We start from the raw sequence: 22,361 nt of genomic DNA, 5'->3' as shown, positions 1-22,361 counted from the left end.
ACATTACTAAGACTGTCTCTGGATTATGTAACGGACTCTGTGTCTCATGAGCAGTTAAGCCAGGAATTTACTCAGTTCGATCCCTGGTCTGAACACAAGCTGACAGAGTCATTTGTTGCTGTAGTAAATTGAAAGCCTTCTCGATGGAGCAGAAATTGGAATACATCGTCTCTAGGATTATATTTGTTGCTGTAGTAAATTAAGAGCCTTCTCGAAGGAGCAGAAAGTGGAATATATCGTCTACAATTTTCAATTTATATAGTACATTACTAAGACTGTCACTTGGATTATGTAACGGACTCTGTGTCTCATGATCAGTTAAGCCAGGAATTTACTCAGTTCGATCCCTGGTCTGAACACAAGCTGACAGAGTCATTTGTTGCAGTAGTAAATTGAAAGCCTTCTCGAAGGAGCAGAAAGTGGAATATATCGTCTATAATTTTCAATTTATATAGTACATTACTAAGACTGTCACTTGGATTATGTAACGGACTCTGTGTCTCATGAGCAATTAAGCCAGGAATTTACTCAGTTCGATACCTGGTCTGAACACAAGCTGACAGTCATTTGTTGCTGTAGTAAATTAAGAGCCTTCTCGAAGGAGCAGAAATTTATATAGTACATTACTAAGACTGTCACTTGGATTATGTATCGGACTCTGTGTCTCATGAGCAGTTATACCAGGAATTTACTTAGTTCAATCCCTGTCCTGAACACAAGCTGACAGAGTCATTTGTTGCAGTAGTAAATTGAAAGCCTTCTCGATGGAGCAGAAATTGGAATACATCGTCTCTAGGATTATATTTGTTGCTGTAGTAAATTAAGAGCCTTCTCGAAGGAGCAGAAAGTGGAATATATCGTCTACAATTTTCAATTTATACATTACATTACTAAGACTGTCACTTGGATTATGTAACAGACTCTGTGTCTCATGAGCAGTTAAACCAGGAATTTACTCAGTTCGATCCCTGATCTGAACACAAGCTGACAGAGTCATTTGTTACATTAGGAACTGAAAGCCTTCTAGATGGATGAGAAAGTGGAATATATCGTGTATAGTTTTCAATTAACTTATTACATTACTCTCTCGGATTATGTAATGCACCTGCTAAAATTTAATGTCATTTTAATCATAGATTTCCTTTATTATTTAAGGATTAGTGATCTAGTTCAATGAAACATTTTTTTGCGATATATTTAATTTGGATAGCTGGCTTCCGCTAAAATAAGTTATGTTTTTACACTTTTGAATTCCGAGCACATTTTCTAACCTGTTTAATGACACAAATATGGATTTCAGATTACCTATATGGATTTAATACCTAATCGTAGAAGCTCTTCTGAGGTTGACTATTGGTAATGCATTGTTTAAACTACCGATGTGTAACAAGTACAAATATTTTAATGATTCGTTTACAATGAGTCATGCATGATTCTTCATCCAGAACATAGAAAGCTTTTATTGAACATTTTTGTAGATTGTAGATGGTCATGTTGCATTTACTTCTTTGTTGTGTACTCGGATTATACTGCATCTTCTTGGTCTGTAACGTAGGCTACACCCTCCTGTTGTATTTTCCATTAATCGTAATTCAAGTCCACTCAGATCATAGTGATTCTTGTCAACTTAACAATCGTGAATGACCCGTTTCCAGTAGATTGAGATAGCCCTATGATCACGGTGTATGCAGTGGTCCCATTGTCCTCATAAAAATTGTTGACCAAATTCTAGGATGGTTCGTGTATCTTGATTAACTTCCGCATCAATTTTTTCAATGATCTGCAACAAAAAGAAAGTTCATTAAACAACCGATTCTTGAAATTGAAGGTCGTGTATTGAATGAGTTTTGATGAATGTATGTGACATTTTTCAATCAATTTCAATCCAGAGATGTATATGATACTCCTGATTAGGATACGTTTTTTGGCAAAACACAATAACACCAAAAACCAAAGCCGTAAATTAATGAGTTTATCAAATACCTATATTTTTCCGCGTTTGAAGTTTGCACTCCACCATCAGTCAGATCTTTTCGGGGGTGCTAAAAACCCTCCAAAAAATAGTTCTCAATTTTTGAGGAACTTCTCATAGCTCGAGCTTCTATTCAAGAGCGACTGTGATTCGAGTTTTACGAAACTTTAAGCTGTGTGATCAAATTCGCAGCTAAAGGTAACTTTTTGGCGTCCGACTACCCCTCGAAGACGCGCGACTCGCAAAAGGTCGTTAATTTCGTCCCTAGGAAATAAAAAACAAAATCTCGTCACGAAGAAGTTGTGGGCGCTTACAAGATCTTTCAGACGATACCAGTTTGAATAGGAAAAAACCGAAAAATCACCACGTTGGATTCTCATCCATCATTTGGGATCGCAGTGTTACCTGTTTCGAGTTGTCGAAGTTTGAGTCTACGTTTTTTCTTAGAATATGGAGAAACTGGCTATCAGTACATCCCACTTATTCAGTAAATCACAATTTCATATCTCTTTAATAGCTATTTATTATGCATAGAATTAAATGCCTATACATTAATAAAGATAATTCAGAAATTAAGAGACGAACCACAGAAGTTTACAAGTGACAAGTTCCCTCCATGGTATTTTAGCAGTCTGCGAACAATTATTTAGAGCAACTCAGGCAATGACTTCCACATTTTCGACAGTGGTAAATTACAATCTGCAAGACGTTATGAAAAGAATTAATAAATTACAAGCAATGCAAAATATAGCAAGTTATTTATATCAACTTTTGTTTTCACTAGAGAATATGCCGATAAGCCTTTGGGGTTGAATTTGGCATGTAAAAACGATTTTCCCACGGATGAACAAATAGAAGCTACACTCGAAGCTACAGTAGAAAAACAAATGCAATGGAAATAAAATACTTTTGATTTCTGAAAATTGAAAAATTTTCTCAAAAACTGTTGCAGGATAAAATTAACTTGAGAAATGGTGCGTTCCAGTCTTAAAAAACAACTACAAAAATAGACACAAACATGACATGACCTGGGCACTTTCCAAAAACTCTAACTCCACGTAAACACCTTCTTTGCTAACAAATATCAACATCAAGCTGCGAGGAGTTGACCACCTTGGTAAATGAGTGTTACACGTAATGGTAAATAAGTAAATTAGTGGTTAATGATTGGTAAATGAGTAAATCAGTGGTAAATGACTGGTAAATCAGTAAATGACGAGGTAAATGAGAAGTAAATAAGTGGTAATTGGTAAATAATGGGTAAATTATTTTTAAATGAAAAAATGAACGGTAAATGGATGATGTAAGTGGAAAGTACGTTTGATAGAGTCCAATGAAAATATTCGCCATATCCTCGCAAACTACAATATGAGAATACGCGTATAATTCTTTCTCTTTTCTCACCAGTACAAAAACCTCGTCAAAAACGAAAGCGTAGAATCTTCGGTAGAATCGATTCATCAACGGAAAACGACAGGGGTGAGGATTTTTGTGAGGACAGAACTGCATCAAGGGCGTGTAGTTCTGTATATGAGGAACCAGAGCCCTCCAGTAGTACGTGGTCCTTGGAGAAATAAATACTCAAGGCCATCAAGGAGAACAAGAGCACGTTAAAATATGATACCCGGAACACAGTACTTAATTACAAAATATTTTTCGTCAATTGATGACATAAACAAGCTATTAAACGAAAACCAAGAATTAAAACAGATGCTTTTAGATCGAATTCTCGACGCACAAACGGAATCGTTCCAATCGAGGGCAACAGCCACTATAGATAAAGTTCCTCAATTACTATCACTTTTATACGAAACTGTTAAAAATAGCAAAAATGCATCTAATAAGGGAAATAACTTTGATTGCGATTTAAAACGATTCTGCACATATTTGTTCATTGTGGGCGGTCGATTATTCTACGAAACATTATATTCAAATCTGACCAACTCCATTCTTTCTATAACAACACGTATTGTACGCGGGATGGGTTCTGTTGACACCCAAGAAGTGAGATTTAAAGAATCGAATAGCTTCATTGACAACCGAAATTTACCCAAAATTATATGGTTAAGCGAGGACGCCACAAAAATTGTGAATCGCATTCAATATGACTCAAAATCCAACAAATTGATTGGCTTTGTTTTACCTTTAAAAGATGGAGGTCCACATGGAACATTTCTTGCAATTTCTGCCAAACAAATTGAATGACAGAATTCCCAAATATATCAGTCACTATCGTAGACAGCAGAATGGTGATGCTCTATTCCTCCCACCGGAAATGACGTTAACTCTTATGCACCGTAAATACACAGAAGAAGTCGAAAAACCAGTTAGTTTTGCAGTATATAGCCAGATCTTCCTAACTGAATTTAATGTGAAATTCAAAGTACTAAAGAAAGACACTTGCAACACTTATCAAGCAAAAATACGAAGTTCAGAAAGTGAAGAGGAAAAATCAAAGCTAATAGAGGGATATGACTGTCACATCAAAATGTGGCAAGGTGCTAGAGAAACAATGGAAACATGATATCCAAAAGGCATTGGAAACCAATTGGTTAGAATGTGTAAGCTTTGATCTTGAAAAACCTTTGCCTCTCCCACGCCTTCCAACCGGAATATTGTTCTATAAACGGCAAATATGGTTGTACAATTTGGGCGTACATTCGGGAACCACTCAGAGGCCATATTGCTATGTATGGATGGAGAATGAAGCAGGTCGCGGGGCACAAGAGGTAGGTTCTTGTCTCTTGAAACACATTCAGAAAAATATAAATGAAAATGTAAAAGAACTGATACTATGGGCAGATTCGTGCGGCAGCCAAAACCGCAATATCAAACTTACTCTCATGATGAAAACGGTATTTGAAACACATCCTTCATTAAACAAGAAGAAAGGGGAAGAGCAAAATATTAACCGATACTCCTATAAAAAACCAAATAGTAGAGGACATACAAATGAGGCAAACCAAGAAAAAGAAAAATATCAAACAAAAGAAAATTGAAAGTGCAAAACGGAAAATCGAATCATCATCTTCAGATGAGAGCGTTAGTGGTATCTTGGAGGATAGTAGTGAGAGGAGTGTAAGTGAGGAAAGCAATTTTAATTATGAAGAATTGTTGATTAGTAGAGGAGACTTTGTTGTTGTAAGAGAAGGGTGTGTGAAAGCTTTAAATTCAATCGGGGAAATTTTATCTGGAGAAGATGAAGAACTAGACGTTGCGTACTTCTGGCGTTCAAGTTTGCTAGAATTAATGAACATTATATCTTTAACAAAAAGCAGATTTGCAGGAAGCTCCCACTACCTGAACCAACTGCACTTACAAGTCGTGGGACTGAAAGTTTTACATTTCCCTGTAATCTTAATAAGTATGTTGAGGGCATGAACTCTTTAAAGTAATGTATGTTATACCTTCTGAATCAATAAAATCATAGACATATGGGCGTTTTACTTTGTGCTCAATGCTAATCACATGTAACACTGTTCCTGAAGTTAATGTATTTAATAATCAGAATTTAATCTTCAGGTATAAATCAGATATTGCCAAAAATTGGTAATCTAAACTATACTTGACCATACTGATAACTTAGTACTGCTAATTATAGTATGTATTTAAAAAAAGTGAGATTTTTTAGTATGAAGTTTTGCAACTTTGGATCTACCAAAAAAAACCTGTAAGCTATTTTTTAATGTTTCATTGTAGATGTATTTATTTGACTTTTACTTAACCCAGGATAAAAGATATAAAACCTGGAATCAAAATTTAAGTAATAATTTTGACAATATACTGGCGCTTGCAAATGCCCAATTTTTCTTACAAATCGAATTATCTTTAAAATTACTAATTTCACGGATATTAACCATATAATAAAAAAGACGTACAATTACACGTAGAATTCAAAAATGCATTCAAATACAGGGGGTTTTATTTAAAAAAAATGTACCATTTTGGCGCACTAATTCGTGGGCGCACCCTGTATAATTCCAAATATTTTTAAAATGTGGAGAATATTCAACCATATCATAATACAAAAGCACTTATCTTCAAGGCATTAAGTTACTCCGCGCAATCGTTGATTCGCCCTGTACAAAACCAAAAAATGAGCCCTATATCGGCCAAATCGCTTCAGTGGTGTAGGAGTACGTGTGACGGACGACAAAGTACAGCCAGGGTTGGGCAGTATTTGCAATATTTGTAATTGAAATACAGTATTTAAAATACATACAGGGTGATTCCTATAGTACCTGCCACCGTTTGGAAGCGTGTAGGTGGTGCGTAGGGGAGTATTTTGATATAGGACACTTGGGGTCGGAAATCTAAAATAAGGGTGCCAGAGCCAAATTTATCTTCTGGAATTTCGCGCCTGTAGGTAGGCAACCCAACCGGCCGGCGGTGCACACGGAGCGATCTCAGGCGGCGATGTGTGGCTGACACATGATCAGAATTTTGTTTAAACCCACGAAATCCCGTCTGCAACGACGCGTATCAAGTGAATAAACACTATGGCACGTTTTACTAACACGGAATGCTAGTACGCGGGTTTGCCTCGAAACGTTCCAACACATCCTCCTCTAAGACATTTACCAACGGGCGATCGCGATCACGGGCGCTAGTGGGCTGCGAAATAGGAGGAGGTCGGTGTAAACAAACAAACTTTTCGAAATGGGTGCTTAAATGACCCAAGTATCGATGTGCATCACGAATCTGTGTGTAAAGTTAAGCCTCCGTCAGCTTACCTGCAATTGCCCTGTCTCGCACAGTCGGAAGTGAACTTCTTGAAAGACCTGTCTGCGCAGGGTAACTGACGGTTTGGATACCGCTCAGCGTACGCTCGTCGTGCAGCTCGTGCGTTACCATTTGCCAATCCGTACATGAAGTGCATGTCCGCGTATGCCGTGTTAGTAAAACGTGCCATAGTGTTTATTCACTTGATACGCGTCGTTGCAGACGGGATTTCGTGGGTTTAAACAAAATTCTGATCAAGTGTCAGCCACACATCGTCGCCTGAGATCGCTCCGTGTGCACCGCCGGCCGGTTGGGTTGCCTACCTACAGGCGCGAAATTCCAGAAGGTAAATTTGGCTCTGGCACCCTTATTTTAGATTTCCGACCCCAAGTGTCCTATATCAAAATACTCCTCTACGCACCACCTACACGCTCCCAAACGGTGGCAGGTACTATAGGAATCACCCTGTATGTATTTTCAATACTGTATTTTAATTACACGATGTAAATGTATTTTGTATTTTAAATACACAAAAAAGTAAATCTTCCATAACTATCGCCGATAGAGCGTTTTACACTAGATCTGATTTTACCGTCTAAAGGTAGAAGTTATTCAACTTTTTGTAAAGTACGGTATGCGTGTAAACAGGGCCTTACTTCACTTGTCACTTATGTATGGCTTTATACTTAGACAAGGAAAGAGAGGGGACCCGTAATACCGCATCCACGGCATGCGTGAATTTGACGCGAATTTCGAGACGACCGCCATATTTTCGGTGGCAGTCAAAGCGTGGTGGCAGTGTGCATTTATTGACATTTCTTTATTATTAATAAAGTTTGTGTGTGCAAAACTGTGTGATATAAACGTGGTGAATTGTTCTGCGTACAACTGTAAAAGTAGCAGTGGTCGTTGTGCAGCAGGAATATCATTTCATAGGCAAGATAAAAAACGGCACGTTGTCTGGTTTGGCTAAATTTAATTAAATCTTCATGGTAGTTAATAAAACACTTCTAAGGTCTTCATTTTCATAATCTTACAGTTGTCCTAGATTTTTGTGCATCAATAAAATAGTGCTTTATACTTATTTTCATTGATAATTTCTCGTTTACAGTAAGCAAGTGATATAACCTGCAAGCGATATTCCAGTGGCGGCGTCACTATCTAGTTACTTGACGTAACAGATAGGTACATGTTTGGATGCCTAACCCTTAGGCGGCTGATTACTTTGTATGGAGTAGTTTAACTACAGTGTATGTTGCTTTTGTACTTACGTGTAGTACGACAGATAGGATTTGGTCTTCAAAAGAGAGAGGTCATCGATCGATGTTCGAAGCAATACACATCGATCGCCGCCACATTCGATAAAGACAAGATATCCTGAAGGAAGATCGTTATGATTAAACCCGTTAGGGGAGAAGACATATCAATTCAATATTATCACCGTCGTCATCGTCAACGGTTTGCTATAGTATCAACAGCTTATTACTGAAGTACAAGAAACTGCTTAGGGCTTTATTGCCAAAGCCTGTTGTATAATTGTGAGTATTCCAATTCATTTATTCTATTTTATGGTTGCTATTTTGTTTAGAAATAATTTCCCATTCTGAAACCATCAGCTGCGTTTGCCCTCAAGATTCACTCGGAAAAGAATATAGGTACATTTATTTTATTTGTACAGTTTTCAATATAAGAATTATTTACTAACGTTGTACTTTATTTTCCTTCATGATAACCAAACTAATAAGAAGTGTATCAATCAAGATAGATTACAGTTCATTAATTACTTTGTTGGTGCATGATCACCTGGTTCTCCGCACTTAGCCGCAAACAGTGTATAACCTAATGATCTGTCTCCAAAAGGGTAAAATTATGTCAGAACAGTGTATGTATGTACTGGTGTGCACCATCGGCAAATTGTATAAATCAGTCAATTGTTTCCCAGGATTCACATCAGAAGCGCTAACTGCCATTCACAAACAAGCAGATATATCGGGAAGAAAAAGATACAATGTGTCCCAGGTAGTACGCACCATAGGGAAACGGCAATGTATTTTTTGCGAAGGATCCTAAAATAAGCCAGGACCATCTGGAATTATTTTCTTCTTCCAAAAGATCAAGGGATGGATAGAATAACAACCCCACCTCAAGGCAGTTTGAAAGTGCATATACCTACAAAAGTACAAACGCTTGCTGATTACAACAGAGTTGTGAGATAGTGGGGTGGAGAGTTGTATTCCTCTGGATACAATCCCTATTCTATATAACTTGTCCGTCGCAAGGAAGCAACGAACAAATAATTAATGCTTCAATTAATTGGAACAATGAAATAGAAGTGGAAGATATTGCAATAAATGTTTGTTCAAAAAGCATGAACTCTGCAATATTGAACAAATTGCTAAATACGTTGCAGGGTTCCTCACCAGAAAGATGTGTGCATTAATTAAAAGCGAAATGTGTTGCAAATTGTTATTGGAGCATAAGGAACATATACCGTACATTATACTCTTTTATAATTTACGCTTTTTCAGTTTTGATCGCTTCAAAAACGGGGTGTGCAGAATTTTACTAAAGGTATATGTGGTAATATATACATACTTATGTAAGTATACTTTCAATAATATTGCGCTTATATCGCGCACCCAGTTTCTGAAACGATCAAAGTCGGGTCGTATGTTTACGTTTATCGCGTTTTTTGTCTCTCCATTCAAATAAGAACCCCATATTATGTCCGACGTACACACAGGTTAATCATACCATGATGGCAGTATAAATAAATTGTAATTTCCTAATGTAATACCCGAGCGGGCGCCACTGGTGGTGGCAGTATGATCGCAATTTGCTTCACGCGCGCGCTCTCTATTACGGGTCCCCTCTCTTTCATAGTCTAAGCCAAGGCTTTATATGAGTGCCGGTTGCATACGTGGAGTCACACACGCACACGTCACATTTCAACATTCTGTGCCCAATCGCATTCGTGTAAACGTTGATTTACACTGCTACGCCATTTGTAAACGTGCACATTTTGTTTAATAATTATTGTGACGGTCGTGCGATAATTTTGTTAAAAAATTGGAAATTATTATATGCTTATGTCGATGATGGAAGGTCGAAACGAAAAGGAATCAGTCTCAGAATCGGTTGAAATGGAGGAAATTACTTCTCCACTTTCTGTTCCTGTAATACTTCAAGGAAAATATTTCAAAATCACGCATCAAGATCCAAATAACCCAAATAAAGTTAGAGCCCGGTGTTTATTGTGTACTAGTGCACATAACAAAAACAATTAAATTAGTGGAACTTTAAAAGCCACCACCAGCTTTAAAACACACTTAAAGGTAATGTGATAATAAATAATTAAAGCAATAGTAGTTATTTTATTTATTAATTTTTGTTGCAGCGACTACACAAGGAAGCTGTAGATGAATTCGAGAAATATAAAGTTGAGCATAAAGTAAGAGGGAAAAGATCATGTGAGACTACAGATCCTCAAACACCAAAACTAAAACAATTAAAACTGTTTGAAGTGAACGAAGCTGTTCAGAAACACACTAAGCAGCAAAAATTTGATAATAATATTATTAACTACGTAGTTCGTAGTATGCGGCCGCTTTCAACGGTGGAAGATGAAAGTTTTAGAAAAATATTTACAGGTAAATCATTTTTGTTAAGAACACATTACTAAACACAATTTTAGATATCGACCCAGTTTGCAAATCATGTCAAGACGATCATTGGGGCGGAAAATTGAGGATTTGTTCAGTTCAATCCAACAAAAATTAAAGCAGGTATTCCAAACAGTAAAGTACATTTCAACTACAGCTGATGTCTGGTCTACAAAACACCGAAGTTTTAGGGGTGTTACTGCCCATTGGGTACGAGGTGCCATATTATACTTTCTTATTTTAACTCAACATTTTTAATTTTAGATTGACGAAAATACACTAGAGCGTATTAGCATGTACACGATTCAGAGGCACTCATTCGTACGATAAAATTGCTGAAATGTTATATGACATAAATTCCGAATATGGACTCGATAATGAAAAAAATTGTGTCAACAATTACAGACAATGGCAGCAATTTTGTCAAAGCGTTCAAGGAGTTTGGATTCCAAACTGTGCAAAAAAATGGTAGTTACACATTTAAATACAATAATGTAATATAATAATGTAATATGTATTACATTAAGTTTTTTCTTCAGCTAGTGAAGACATTGACAACGAAGATGAAGACGAAGACGATGATATAGAGTTTTTGAATTTTGATGAAGATGATTCCTCTTCTGTAGTATTAGTATTACCAAATCATTTAAGATGTGCAAGTCACACATTAAGTTTAGTGGCCACAACAGACCTGCAAAAAATTATAAGGGAGGCTTCTCCAATGTCCCGAATACATCATCCAGCAATTGCAAAATGTACAGTATTGTGGAATATATCACGAAAACCAAAAACTGCTGAAATAATTAAGAATACACTGGGCTGCAGTTTGCTGTACCCGTGCCCTACCAGGTGGAATTCACTTTTTGATTCATTATCTCAATTAATGAAATACCGAGAAAAATTAAACAATTTAAATAAAGAATTGGCTTTGCCCGACTTTAAAGAAATTGAGTTGGAGTACTTAAAGGACTTCCTCACCATTTTGAAGCCTGTGGCTACAGCACTGGATTGTTTGCAAACAGAAGAAAAATGTTATTACGGACAACTTATACCTACATTGTTTTCGTTACATTTTAGAATGACAGCTCTTTTAGACAAGCATCTTCGCAAACCCACAGGATCTCTGGTTAAAGGTATAATCGCATCAATAGAGAAACGATTTTCAAATTTCTTTGAGCTATCCCCGGAAGTAAATGAAGCAATTATAGCTACATGCTTGCACCCTGCATTCAAGTTGAAGTGGTTACCAGAACGTTTAGAATATGAACGAAAACGTTTACAGGACTTGTGTGTTAAATCGTTAGAGCAATTTCATGAACAACAGTTAGCATTCTCGTCCTCTGAACAAAGTGCCAGTGGTGGCGAAGATGAAGATTTTTATATATTTTCGTCACCAAAATCTAATAATAAACAACAATCACAAGTAGAACTAGAATTTGTGACATTTTTAAATGACAAAAATAAACTACTAGTAAGTTTAAATAATTATTCAGTAATTAAACATGCGTTTATAAAATTTAATACAAGTTTGTGTTCATCGGCCCCAGTTGAAAGATTGTTTTCTTTTGCGGGATACATTCATTCGCCTACAAGAGGCAATTTATCAGACACATTGTTTGAAAAGTTAGTTTATCTCAAGGGTAATATGTAATAATAATATAGTAATATGTGTATACCAGTATACGTAAGATGTAAATGATAGGTATAATAAAATATTTAAGATTAAGTGTTTTTTAATGTATTTCAAATACAATTGTATTTTGTATTTCAAATACATGAGCAAAAAGTATTTTGTATTTTGTATTTCAAATACACAAGTGAATGTATTTTGCCCAACCCTGAGTACAGCCAATAGCGATTTTTCACTTTGAGGAAAATACACTAACAAAACCACACATTCCATAAGAAAATGTCAGAGAAAAACCAAGTCGAAACGCCAATTTGTAAAAAAACGTTCTTTTCCGAACCCAAGTGTGCCGTGATGAAACAAAAGATGTTCAATTCTCACAATTAACAGTAAAATGTCGGCAGTGTATGATTATTTTATAATCAGCGTTGCAAAAACGTTCCAAACTCACGTAGAACTGGATGATATGGTATTTACTCTTGGAGACTATTACCCGAATTGTTTGTTGGCGTCACACTTGGGTTCGCAAATGCAGGGTTGGTAAAAATCTGGGTTTTTGTATGCTTTGGGTGGGGTTTTGGGTTTTTGTGTTTTTGTTGGGTATTTGAGTAATTTTTGGGTATTTGTCGAATTTCCGGAACTCTAACCTCAGATTATAGAAAAATAACACTAATTTTGAACTTAGACTGCCCGATAAAGTAGAAAAGCTTACAAAAATAATAAAAATGAGCCACTTTAAAAAAGAGAAAAAGTTGTTTTAGGTTTTTAATTATTATTTTTATTTTATTTTGTTTCTAATGAATAAGCCGTTTTGTATTTTATATTTTAATGTAATTTTTTTTTGAAACTAGGAATAAGAATATAAAGACTGGTCTATCAGTACCTTACTGTTTCCAAGTGAAATATATTTTATTTTTTTATTTCTAATGAAAAAGCCGTTTCGTATTTTATATTTTAATGTAAAATGTTCTTGAAACTTAGGAATAAGAATGTAAGACTGATCTATCAGTACCTGTCTGTTTCCAAGTAAACTACATCATGTTTTGTTATGAAATACTATATAAAAATCATCTCGATTTTGTCTCATCTTGTGTCTCAAATTCTTGGGACTTTTGTATGAGTTTTTGTGTTGGGTTTTTGTATAGGTCGTTGGGTGGGTTCTTGACACAAAAACCCTGTGGGTTTTTTAAATGGGTTTTTCGTTTTGCCAACCCTGCGCAAATGGCGTTTCTTATCTATGGAATGAGTGGTTTTCTTTGTATCAGTGGAAAATTTGTAGTTTTGGCTTACCCATAGGTATAATTTGTTTAGGGGGGTGCCATTTGAAATTTTAAAAAAATGTGACATTTGACGAAGACAATAAAAATTTTTTTTGATCAAGTACCTAAAAAACGAAAAAAGGTTATAACAGCGAAATCGTTCAAGTTAGGGGAATAACATGTTACATAAAAAAATAAGTATTTTCCAAGTACGTTCCATATCAATAATAAAATACGAGGTGTTCCATTTTTTAAAAACCCAAGTTTGATACGGCACTGGAATACAGCACGCCCCTGGTGATCAAAAATATTTTAGAAATATGGCGACGGTAAATGTGTATAATTGTGCTCTAGGACTTTTTGCGGAATCTTTTATGGTAAAGGAATTATGATCAGAGAGGTCTTAGGTGCTACACCCTGCATTTTCTAAAAACTCTACTTATATAAATTTGGTTTTCCCTTAAAAATAAAATTCGTTTTAAATGAACGGACTTATTTATTTTTTTAAGCGAAAACCATGTTTCGGACAAGGAAAACCCAGAAGATCAAATATGCTCAAAAATTAATGAGGATTTAATAAATATTTTTATTTTGAGAGAAAGCAGTAGCGTGGTATTTTTTTCTACAAACATATTCAATGCAAAAGCACACCACTAGTAGAGACAATAAAAAGTTTTGCACATCAGAAAATGCATCTTGATGCATAAAAGACATGTACGAAATTTCATAAAGATGTCGACAAATTATCTTATTATTTAAAAAAAAATGATTTTTTTAAAACTTTACCACCCTGATGTATATCAAAAATTCTCGCAAAAATTAAAACGTTTAGGACATAGTTCAGTTTTTTCTTAAAATTGGTCCAAGAATCACCCCCCATTAAATATTAGCTTGTCTTTAAGGAACACCCTGTATTAATTATTTATTGTAAATACCTAGCAAAACATGCCAAACAACTCCATACGTTCATTTAACTACCGCTTCCTACTATCCTAGCTGATAGCTCTTACATCTGCGATAGCCACTATATGAACAGCTGCGGTACCAATCGGTAACACCTACGTTACGTGTCCTCTTTTGTTCCCTGGTCTAAGTTGCGTTGAACCTGGTGTGTACCCGGCTTTAAATGACCGAAAACAGGCCAATTCACCATATCAGCAATTTTTTATCAAACAATACAAAACGCGACGTGCAGAACTTTGCAACTAAAAAAGTTTCACGAGAGCTAAACCTGCGCGAATGGGGCGCAACGCAAACTGCACGGGCGTGTCAATAGACTCAATCACTGTGACGTCAAATTTGAGCGGGAAATTCGAATTGCAGGACTTGGCAGTTTTACTGTCGAAGATATTGATCCTTATCGCCCCATACATTAAGTATCACTTTTAAATAGGTGCTCTTTACGGGATTATACTGACCTTATGCGCATTAAATAAGCATAACGGCCCTCTTATATCGAAACACTGATCATTTAACTTTAAGACAGCAACAATCGCAAAATAATAGTACATTATATATCAAGGTAGAGAAGTACAGTATTATTGCCTGAGCACCAAGATTACATCTCGAGGCGCTTGCGCCGAGGGGTGTAAGGTGCGAAGGCAATAATAGACTTCTCTACCGTGGTATATATACTATTTTTTTCACTACTAGCACTTGAAATCCTCTAAATTAACATATTATATTGATAAGAGAGTTAACGGTTGGACAGAATTGTTTGTTTCTTAATTTAACATGTCAATCAAGTACGTGGAAGTACAAGTCAAACAGGCCGTATTTTGTTCTGTCATTGAGATTTTTCAAAGACTAATTTCGTTCGAATTTTTTCAAAATGTGATAATTTTAGGTATGTAATTTCTCTGGAAATTGCGAATGGTGGCAATTATTCGTTTTAGAGAACTTGTCTAAACGTTCATTGAGCGAAATTTCGGGTTGTGTTTTCTAAAAGTGACAGCGTGACAGTTCTCATTATTGACTACTAGTTAATAATAAAAAATTATTAACCACTTTGAACAAATGCCGAGAAAGCCTACTTTACAAGTGGAAAAAAGGTTAATAATCATGTCATCAGACGCTAGTAGTGAAAAAAATCCATTAATTGCGTTATGATTAAAAATATCTACCATATTTACAATTTACGGTCGGCAGTAAGGAATGATCATAACCTAAACCACAGATAAAATACCCAACAGATTGCCAACCAAATGCAGTGTTACTAAATACAACCATAATGCAAATGCGAACTACGGGTTGCCTATAGGTCCCCAATTTCCAGTGAAAAATATAATTTTTTATTAAAGATTTTTATGAAACATGATACCGCTTTTTGCCACAAGAGGACTCACACTGAAATTTCAGTATCGGTATCTGTAGTCAACACTACACAAAATATGGTATGTACGTACTAAATTCCAATGATTCATGAACAGGGCTCTCTGATTGAGCGAAACGAAACACCGCCTCGTTTGTTTTTTTGTTTACAAGGCATACCCAAAGTTAATTTTTTAAGGTCTTCAAAATAATTTATCATTAAAAATATATTAAATTGGATGGTCCATAAATGCTGCATAACCCTCCCAAAAAATTTAAAAAAAAGCAACAAACAATAATTACATATTCCAACTATAACAGATTTTCTTTATTAAAATAACGTAAATAATGTCGACCAGTGGAATTATCTTCCGTCTAACGCAATTGCCGAATCATGTTTCAACTTGGGCAATATTGCCGTAATCTGCGAGCTCCATCCAACAACCGCGCCGCACTCCGCGAACACCTGTGCTATCAACACCAATTTAAATTCTAGACTTATCACAGAAAAATTGTTCAATTGATCTGTTGACTTATTTAAAGCAAAGCAGCCGGCTCTAAATGGAAAATTCACCTTAGCTGCATTTAACGTCGAGCGCATCGCGAAAAATGGTATTGTATAAAATTACACGATTTTCTCACTTCTGCATGTTCCTGTTATCCAACACTTCATAAAGGCACTAAATAAATAAATTGCCAAACAAGGAGACAAAGAAAATAAATAAATTGGTAAACCGACGAAAATGTTTAAAAATCTGAAAAGTTTTGTTATTAAATCGGTAGCGTATTTAACAGAAAATTACTTACGACTCCAAAAGTGCATAATTGCCAAACAAGGTGACAAACTAAATAAATAAATTGCGACGAAAATGTTTAAAAATCTGAAAAGTTTTATTATTAAATCGGTAGCGTATTTAACAGAAAATTACTTACGACTCCAAAACTCCATAATTGCCAAACAAGGATACAAAGTAAATAAATAAATTGGTAAACCGACGAAAATGTTTAAAAATCTGAAAAGTTTTGTTATTAAATCGGTGGCGTATTTAAAAGAAAATTACTTACGACTCCAAAAGTGCATAATTGCCAAACAAGGTGACAAACTAAATAAATAAATTGGTAAACCGACGAATATGTTTAAAAATCTGAAAAGTTTTGTTATTAAATCGGTGGCGTATTTAAAAGAAAATTACTTACGACTCCAAAAGTGCATAATTGCCAAACAAGGTGACAAACTAAATAAATAAATTGGTAAACCGACGAAAATGTTTAAAAATCTGAAAAGTTTTGTTATTAAATCAGTAGCGTATTTAACAGAAAATTACTTACGACTCCAAAAGTCGATCCCGATTCGTAAAAAAAATTCGAATCATGTGTTACGTGCAACCTGCAACTCTAATTTAAAATTTCAGTAATGTGCTGGAAGGTCGAATGATCTGACTTTGTTCCCCTAAATCGAAAGAAAAACGCGATACGCTTGGTTCCGTTTCTTCTTTCGAATTGTAAAAATAAATATGAATGTTAATTAATCAAATTTATATTATTGTATTATATTATTGTGATACTATACTTTTATTTGTATCTACACATGAAAGAAAAAACAATTCATATCATCCCAATAGATTCGCGGCATTTGTGGTATTTTCATTAAGTTTAAGATAATGTTTTTGCAAAACCGACTACTATCTCACGTATAAAAGAAATTCACAAGAAAAGCGGGACAAACTTTTTGATCGTAAGTATTCATTTTCGACGGTTTTCGAATAGGCAATAAATGCAAGCCCAACAAAATTATTTACTTCTGTCACAGATAAAAATCTGGCTTCTGATGTGGTTTATCTATTTACTGCGTATCTTTGCACGGTTATCAAGAAAATTTGCGATCCGATTACACAGATTAAATGTGTGCACGTGCTCGCCTCCATACGCTCCCTTAATATGAACTATAAATGGCCGATTGCGCCAGCCGTCAAATTGACACAAATTTTAAATTTAAGACTTAAATACAGGTTAAAATCTATAGCAACCATCTTTGATAATGGCACAGCTTACAATTATTAATAATGGTCGCCACAAAATTTAAACTGAAATCTAAATCTTTACATAAATTTGATAGTTTAGTTAAGTACTTCCCTCAAAATTATAATAGCTTTGACACTACAACAAATTAATGTAAGTACCTATACGTCAATGCAAAATAATAAGAACAAGTCACTTTAACATAAATCACACACAATGCAATCACAAACGCAAACACCTATAAATTATAGTTTTATAGACTAAAAGACACGGTTTCGCGGGGTGAGTTTTTTTAAAGTGACATCTACAGAAAAACGCTTGTAACTCCTTCTTTTCATGACCACCATAAAGATTCGTAAAATGGATGTTCATACCAATACTCAGTAGATGGCGCGTTTAAGTATACCAGGATCTTTAACTTAAGTATATTTTAAGTATATTTATGTTACCCATAAAATGTATTGTGGTTAGCAATCTGTTGGGTATTTTATCTGTGCCTAAACTAAACCTATCTTATTCCGTATTTATGTTTACATTTTCGAATGTAAATATATAATAAAAAAACACCTAGGACTATTGAAAACTACTTAAAACAAATTAAAAAAACACACTTTAAAGGCAAGTAGACTCGGTCTAGTAAGTGCAGTGGTAAAATGTAACCCAAGAACAAGGTCATAGAGGTCATGATTATTCCATATTGCTAACCGTAAAGTGTAAAGATGGTAGACATATCTTTAATTTTTAAATATAACGCAATTAATGGATTTTATTTAACGCTTATTGATCTGTTTTAAATGTAAGTAATCAGTGTTTCAATATATGGGGGCCGATGTGCTTATTTAATTCGCATAAGGTCAGTATAAGCCCATAAAGAATACCTATTTAAAAGCGACCCTTAATGGATAGGACGATAGGGGTCAATATTTCCCACAGTAAAACAGCCAAGACCTGCAATTCGAATTTCGCGGGCTATTATGACGTAACCACTAATAGACCCTATAGGCACTGTATATTTGTTACCTATAGGCTTCATTATTATGCACATTCATTCGCGTACGATTGGATCGAAACATTCCAAACATGCGCGATTACGTCTACGTATGAATGCAGCAATTAGGGCGCTAGACCGGCGTAGTTTTAGTTTAGAAACAATTGACCGGGAACGTTTCAAAATTACTATATAATAAACAACTTCTACGCACGCTGTTTATAGCCCGATATTTTCTCATGGATAATGACGTCACGACAAGTAGAATTTCCCTAATGTGTGGCTCATTATTGTAATGACTAACGAACGCTATATACAACATGGAATATTCGATTCACGTCTATAACACGCGTCCTGCTTTAATTAATTGCAATTCAAAAAATATTATACACACATAAATGCTTGAAACCATCGGTTTCAAATTTGTGTCACTTTTTCTCGTTTTTGTAATGCTCATCCGCAGTTGCCATAATAAATTATGAAGAAAATGCAAATAAAAAAAAGTAATTTGAAGAGAAACAGAAAACGTGAATAAATGGTAACGTTTTAATTGCAACTTACCCACTTTCTCTTCCATTTATTTGTAAAATTCCCAGCCAGTTTGAACAAAAGTATTCGACCTCGAACGCTGCATACCGGTTTATACAAGCGAAATGCAGTGTGAGTGACCTTCAAACGTCTCGCCTCGATAATTAAATAAGTAAATTTGAAACTCGGCACGATGATTACAATCTGCCCCGATGAAAGCAAAGATTAGGTTACTCACGTTTTGTGTTTTATAATAAAACAAAGCACGAATTTGAATTGTGTTTGTTAGTGACTGTAACTAACAGAAACACCAACGCGGCGCACCGTTCAAGTATTCGAGCAACAATGTCAATGGATGGTTGAACTTCTTTCACTTCTCTCCTCTCTTTATTTTTACAGTCAACGTTGGGGGAACGCATAGCCGATTGGTGGGGACAGTGAAAGCAGGCTTTATACGTAACCAATTTCAAAGGTCACTAATTAATTTCATAGCCATTAAAATTAAGTGGTCCGACATATGCCTTTCTCGTGACTAGACCTTGAATTTCTATTTTAGTTCAGTCAAATTACGGTTTGGGCTGGATTTTGTCACTTCACTCAACGAAACCAAGCGTATCCTATGTGAAAAAATCCGCTGAATCCGAAAATCATAGCCCCCCTGGCCGGAACATATTGTTATTAACAAAAAACGAAGAAAAAATTACAAAATGTGTTTATTCGCATTTGACTTCGAAATGCTCGGAGGGAAAGAATGAATAGAAATGAACTTGTTTAGAATAAAATTGTCTATAAGATACAGTTGGTCCGGAAGTTCCGGACCGGTATTAATGGGTTAATGGGGTAGTTGCAATAAAACACAGACGTAAAGTAAAGACGATCTTTATTCGACTACAGCTTTCGTGTGATTGGATTTTATTAATGTGGCCAAGGGTATACATAACATGTATTCCTTAGAAAACAAAGAGGGTTTATTTTATATATGGAAATCAAGCATGACGCCCTTCTAACATTCTTAGACATTTTTAGTGCCTTACAATTTCCCCCTTTTACCAATCATAATATATCAATTAAGTGTGACGCGACATATTTTTTGTATACCTATTCAACACTCGTTGAACAGAGTAACTAATTCTACAGTAATGTTATTATTTACGTCTTAATTAATTAATTAATTTATTTATTAATTTTCCCTCTATTGTTCTGGGCCGTCAACAGGTTTGCGCCCAATTACAGTGTGACCCACGTCATCATGTCATCAGACGCTAGTAGTGAAAAAACCAATTTACTTACTTTTATACAGTGCATTTTTATTTTTTTAGGTGCCGATAAAATGAATTTCGACGCTATAAATAAAATGTCATCTAACGCTGTTATCACTCTGCTCTCAAAAAAAGAAAATTACAAAGCTACTGCTCAATTACTTTCAATTACGAGATACATTTTGGATTCATTTTTAAATAAATCCATCAGTATGAAACGAAGAGTCTATCTTATATGGTATGCAAATTTATTCTTACGTTTTTGGAGTGCATGGATCATGGAGCAAAAGGAACTATCACTATCAAAAAATTGGATTACTTTAAATATCTACACATGCGTCGAGTTAAACGCACATGGATTGTTAATTCTAATCGAACGCCATAGACAAACACCGGAGTTGATTTGCCCATGGTTATACAGTAGTCAACCCAACCATGTGAAAAGTTTTTTAGACAAACTCGATCAATGGGCGTCTACATACTCAACTGTTATTAACTTTGATTTGTTGGACCTTTTGCAAAGACGACACCGAATTCAGACGATCAACTCCATTATAAGTGACACAAGTAAGCTCAGTTTGTAAACATATATGCTTGTTATTATTATATTAGTCATTGTTGAGTTTAAACCTAATTAGCCAATAGTACGGAACGAATTTAACTAATTAAACAATGTTTTTATGTCCCGTCTTGAATTGTCTATTTTGATTTAATGACAACATTTGCATATTTTTAATAGTTTCACGAGTTTTATACATTAACTTATTTATTTATTTGTTGTGATTTTAGACGATAAATTTATTTTTCCACGCGAAAGAAGCATAAGACTAGGGACAGATCAATTCCCAAATTCTGAAAAAAGTACACCTTTAACTGAAGAACTCTTTGCTGCTATAGAAGAGGCAAAAGAAAAGGTTTTTGAGGATTGTTACAATTTGGGTATGATTCTACCAGATAATATTAAAGCTTTGGCATTAACACGGGTGTGCATCCCAGAGATCCCGCCAAGTCAGGAAAATGTACATCCTACCGATTATTCTGAAGCAGATAATAATTTTTCAGAAACGAGTGAGGTAGACGTGAATGTTGAAGATAGAGACGATATTGATGAAGAAAGAGGTATCTTTGAGGAACCTGAAGATCTTGGTGATTTAAATATTCAAGATTTCAGTGCCAAATACAATAAAAGCAATCAAACATTGCCTCGTAATATGCTCAAGATTAAAGTAAATGGAAAGGAGGTGGTAGTAAAGAAGTCAACACTTTGCTGGTTATTTTCAATCAAGACAAACCGTCTTTCTAGCGATCGTTTGCTTCGATTTCGTGGAAGCACTGCATCTAGCAGTTTAAATAAAAAAAAACAAACAAAGAGTACTTCAACAAAACGAAAGAAAAAGAGAATCGCTATTAGCGAAGCAGAGACAGACGAGGAAAGCGATAGATATTCAGAAAAGAGTGAGTTAGAAAATGAAAGCTTTGGCGAGGAAGATGCCACCGACGATACAACCCCAATAAACACAAAAATTGATATAAGCGCAGAAAACTATTACGCCGTGTGTTATCTTAGATCATGGTATATTGGCAGAGTACTAGAAATATTTAACGATGATACATGTCAAATTAAATTTTTAAAATGTGTTTTAGATTCATATGTTTAGCCGAAAGACAAAGATGAAGATATACAAATTGTCGAAAATAAATTTATTTTTATCCTATACAAGGAGAAACTTATATTTTCTCGCCTGTGTGAGGACGCGAAAGAAGACAATTGCACGCATGGAGCGAGAAAATTCAATTTTGTCGGCTAGGTGAGAAAAAAAATACGCCTTATGTAAGCTAGATGGCGCGGTTGTAATAAAATGTCAAAGAAGTTATTTCTTTTTAATTAAATAAGAAACATAAAATCGTCAACACTGATTTAATAATTAAATTTACCCTATGTTCACTTTATTTTACTGAATTCAAGGATTTATTTAATTACCGCGAACCTATAATACAATGTTTCGTGAATTTGA

At 35.1% G+C, this 22,361-nt stretch overlaps 1 protein-coding gene and 2 long non-coding RNA genes across 3 annotated transcripts; 2 read left to right on the top strand and 1 right to left on the bottom strand.

Moving 5' to 3' along the window:
- Positions 1–746: 746 nt before the first annotated feature.
- LOC116177667 lies at positions 747–19,476 on the bottom strand. The gene is made up of 2 exons (XR_004146726.1): positions 19,121–19,476; positions 747–1,780 (listed from the first exon to the last, which is right to left on the bottom strand). It is a non-coding gene; the product is annotated as an uncharacterized LOC116177667 (long non-coding RNA).
- Positions 7,593–8,398, top strand: LOC116177672. The gene is made up of 2 exons (XR_004146727.1): positions 7,593–8,232; positions 8,283–8,398. It is a non-coding gene; the product is annotated as an uncharacterized LOC116177672 (long non-coding RNA).
- Positions 19,477–20,576: 1,100 nt separating the features above from the next.
- LOC116165329 lies at positions 20,577–22,004 on the top strand. The gene is made up of 3 exons (XM_031479676.1): positions 20,577–20,913; positions 21,136–21,285; positions 21,343–22,004. The coding sequence occupies exons 1-3, from the start codon at positions 20,625–20,627 to the stop codon at positions 22,002–22,004; spliced, it is 1,101 nt and encodes a 366-aa protein (XP_031335536.1). The 5' UTR covers positions 20,577–20,624.
- Positions 22,005–22,361: the final 357 nt, after the last annotated feature.

This window comes from Photinus pyralis, unplaced genomic scaffold, assembly GCF_008802855.1.
Source record: "Photinus pyralis isolate 1611_PpyrPB1 unplaced genomic scaffold, Ppyr1.3 Ppyr1.4_LG1, whole genome shotgun sequence".
Classification (NCBI taxonomy): Eukaryota; Metazoa; Arthropoda; class Insecta; order Coleoptera; family Lampyridae; genus Photinus; species Photinus pyralis.
Note: the sequence above shows the minus strand (reverse complement) of the source record. Positions and strands in the feature narration are given on the sequence as shown.

Bases quoted from the DNA above. Each gene is read 5' to 3' on its own strand.
- LOC116165329 (XM_031479676.1), top strand. From the start codon at position 20,625: ATGGAGCAAAAGGAACTATCACTATCAAAAAATTGGATTACTTTAAAT. The intron at 20,914-21,135 runs GTAAGCTCAGTT...TTGTGATTTTAG, and splicing joins CTCCATTATAAGTGACACAA to ACGATAAATTTATTTTTCCA. The intron at 21,286-21,342 runs GTATGATTCTAC...TGTGCATCCCAG, and splicing joins TGAGGATTGTTACAATTTGG to AGATCCCGCCAAGTCAGGAA.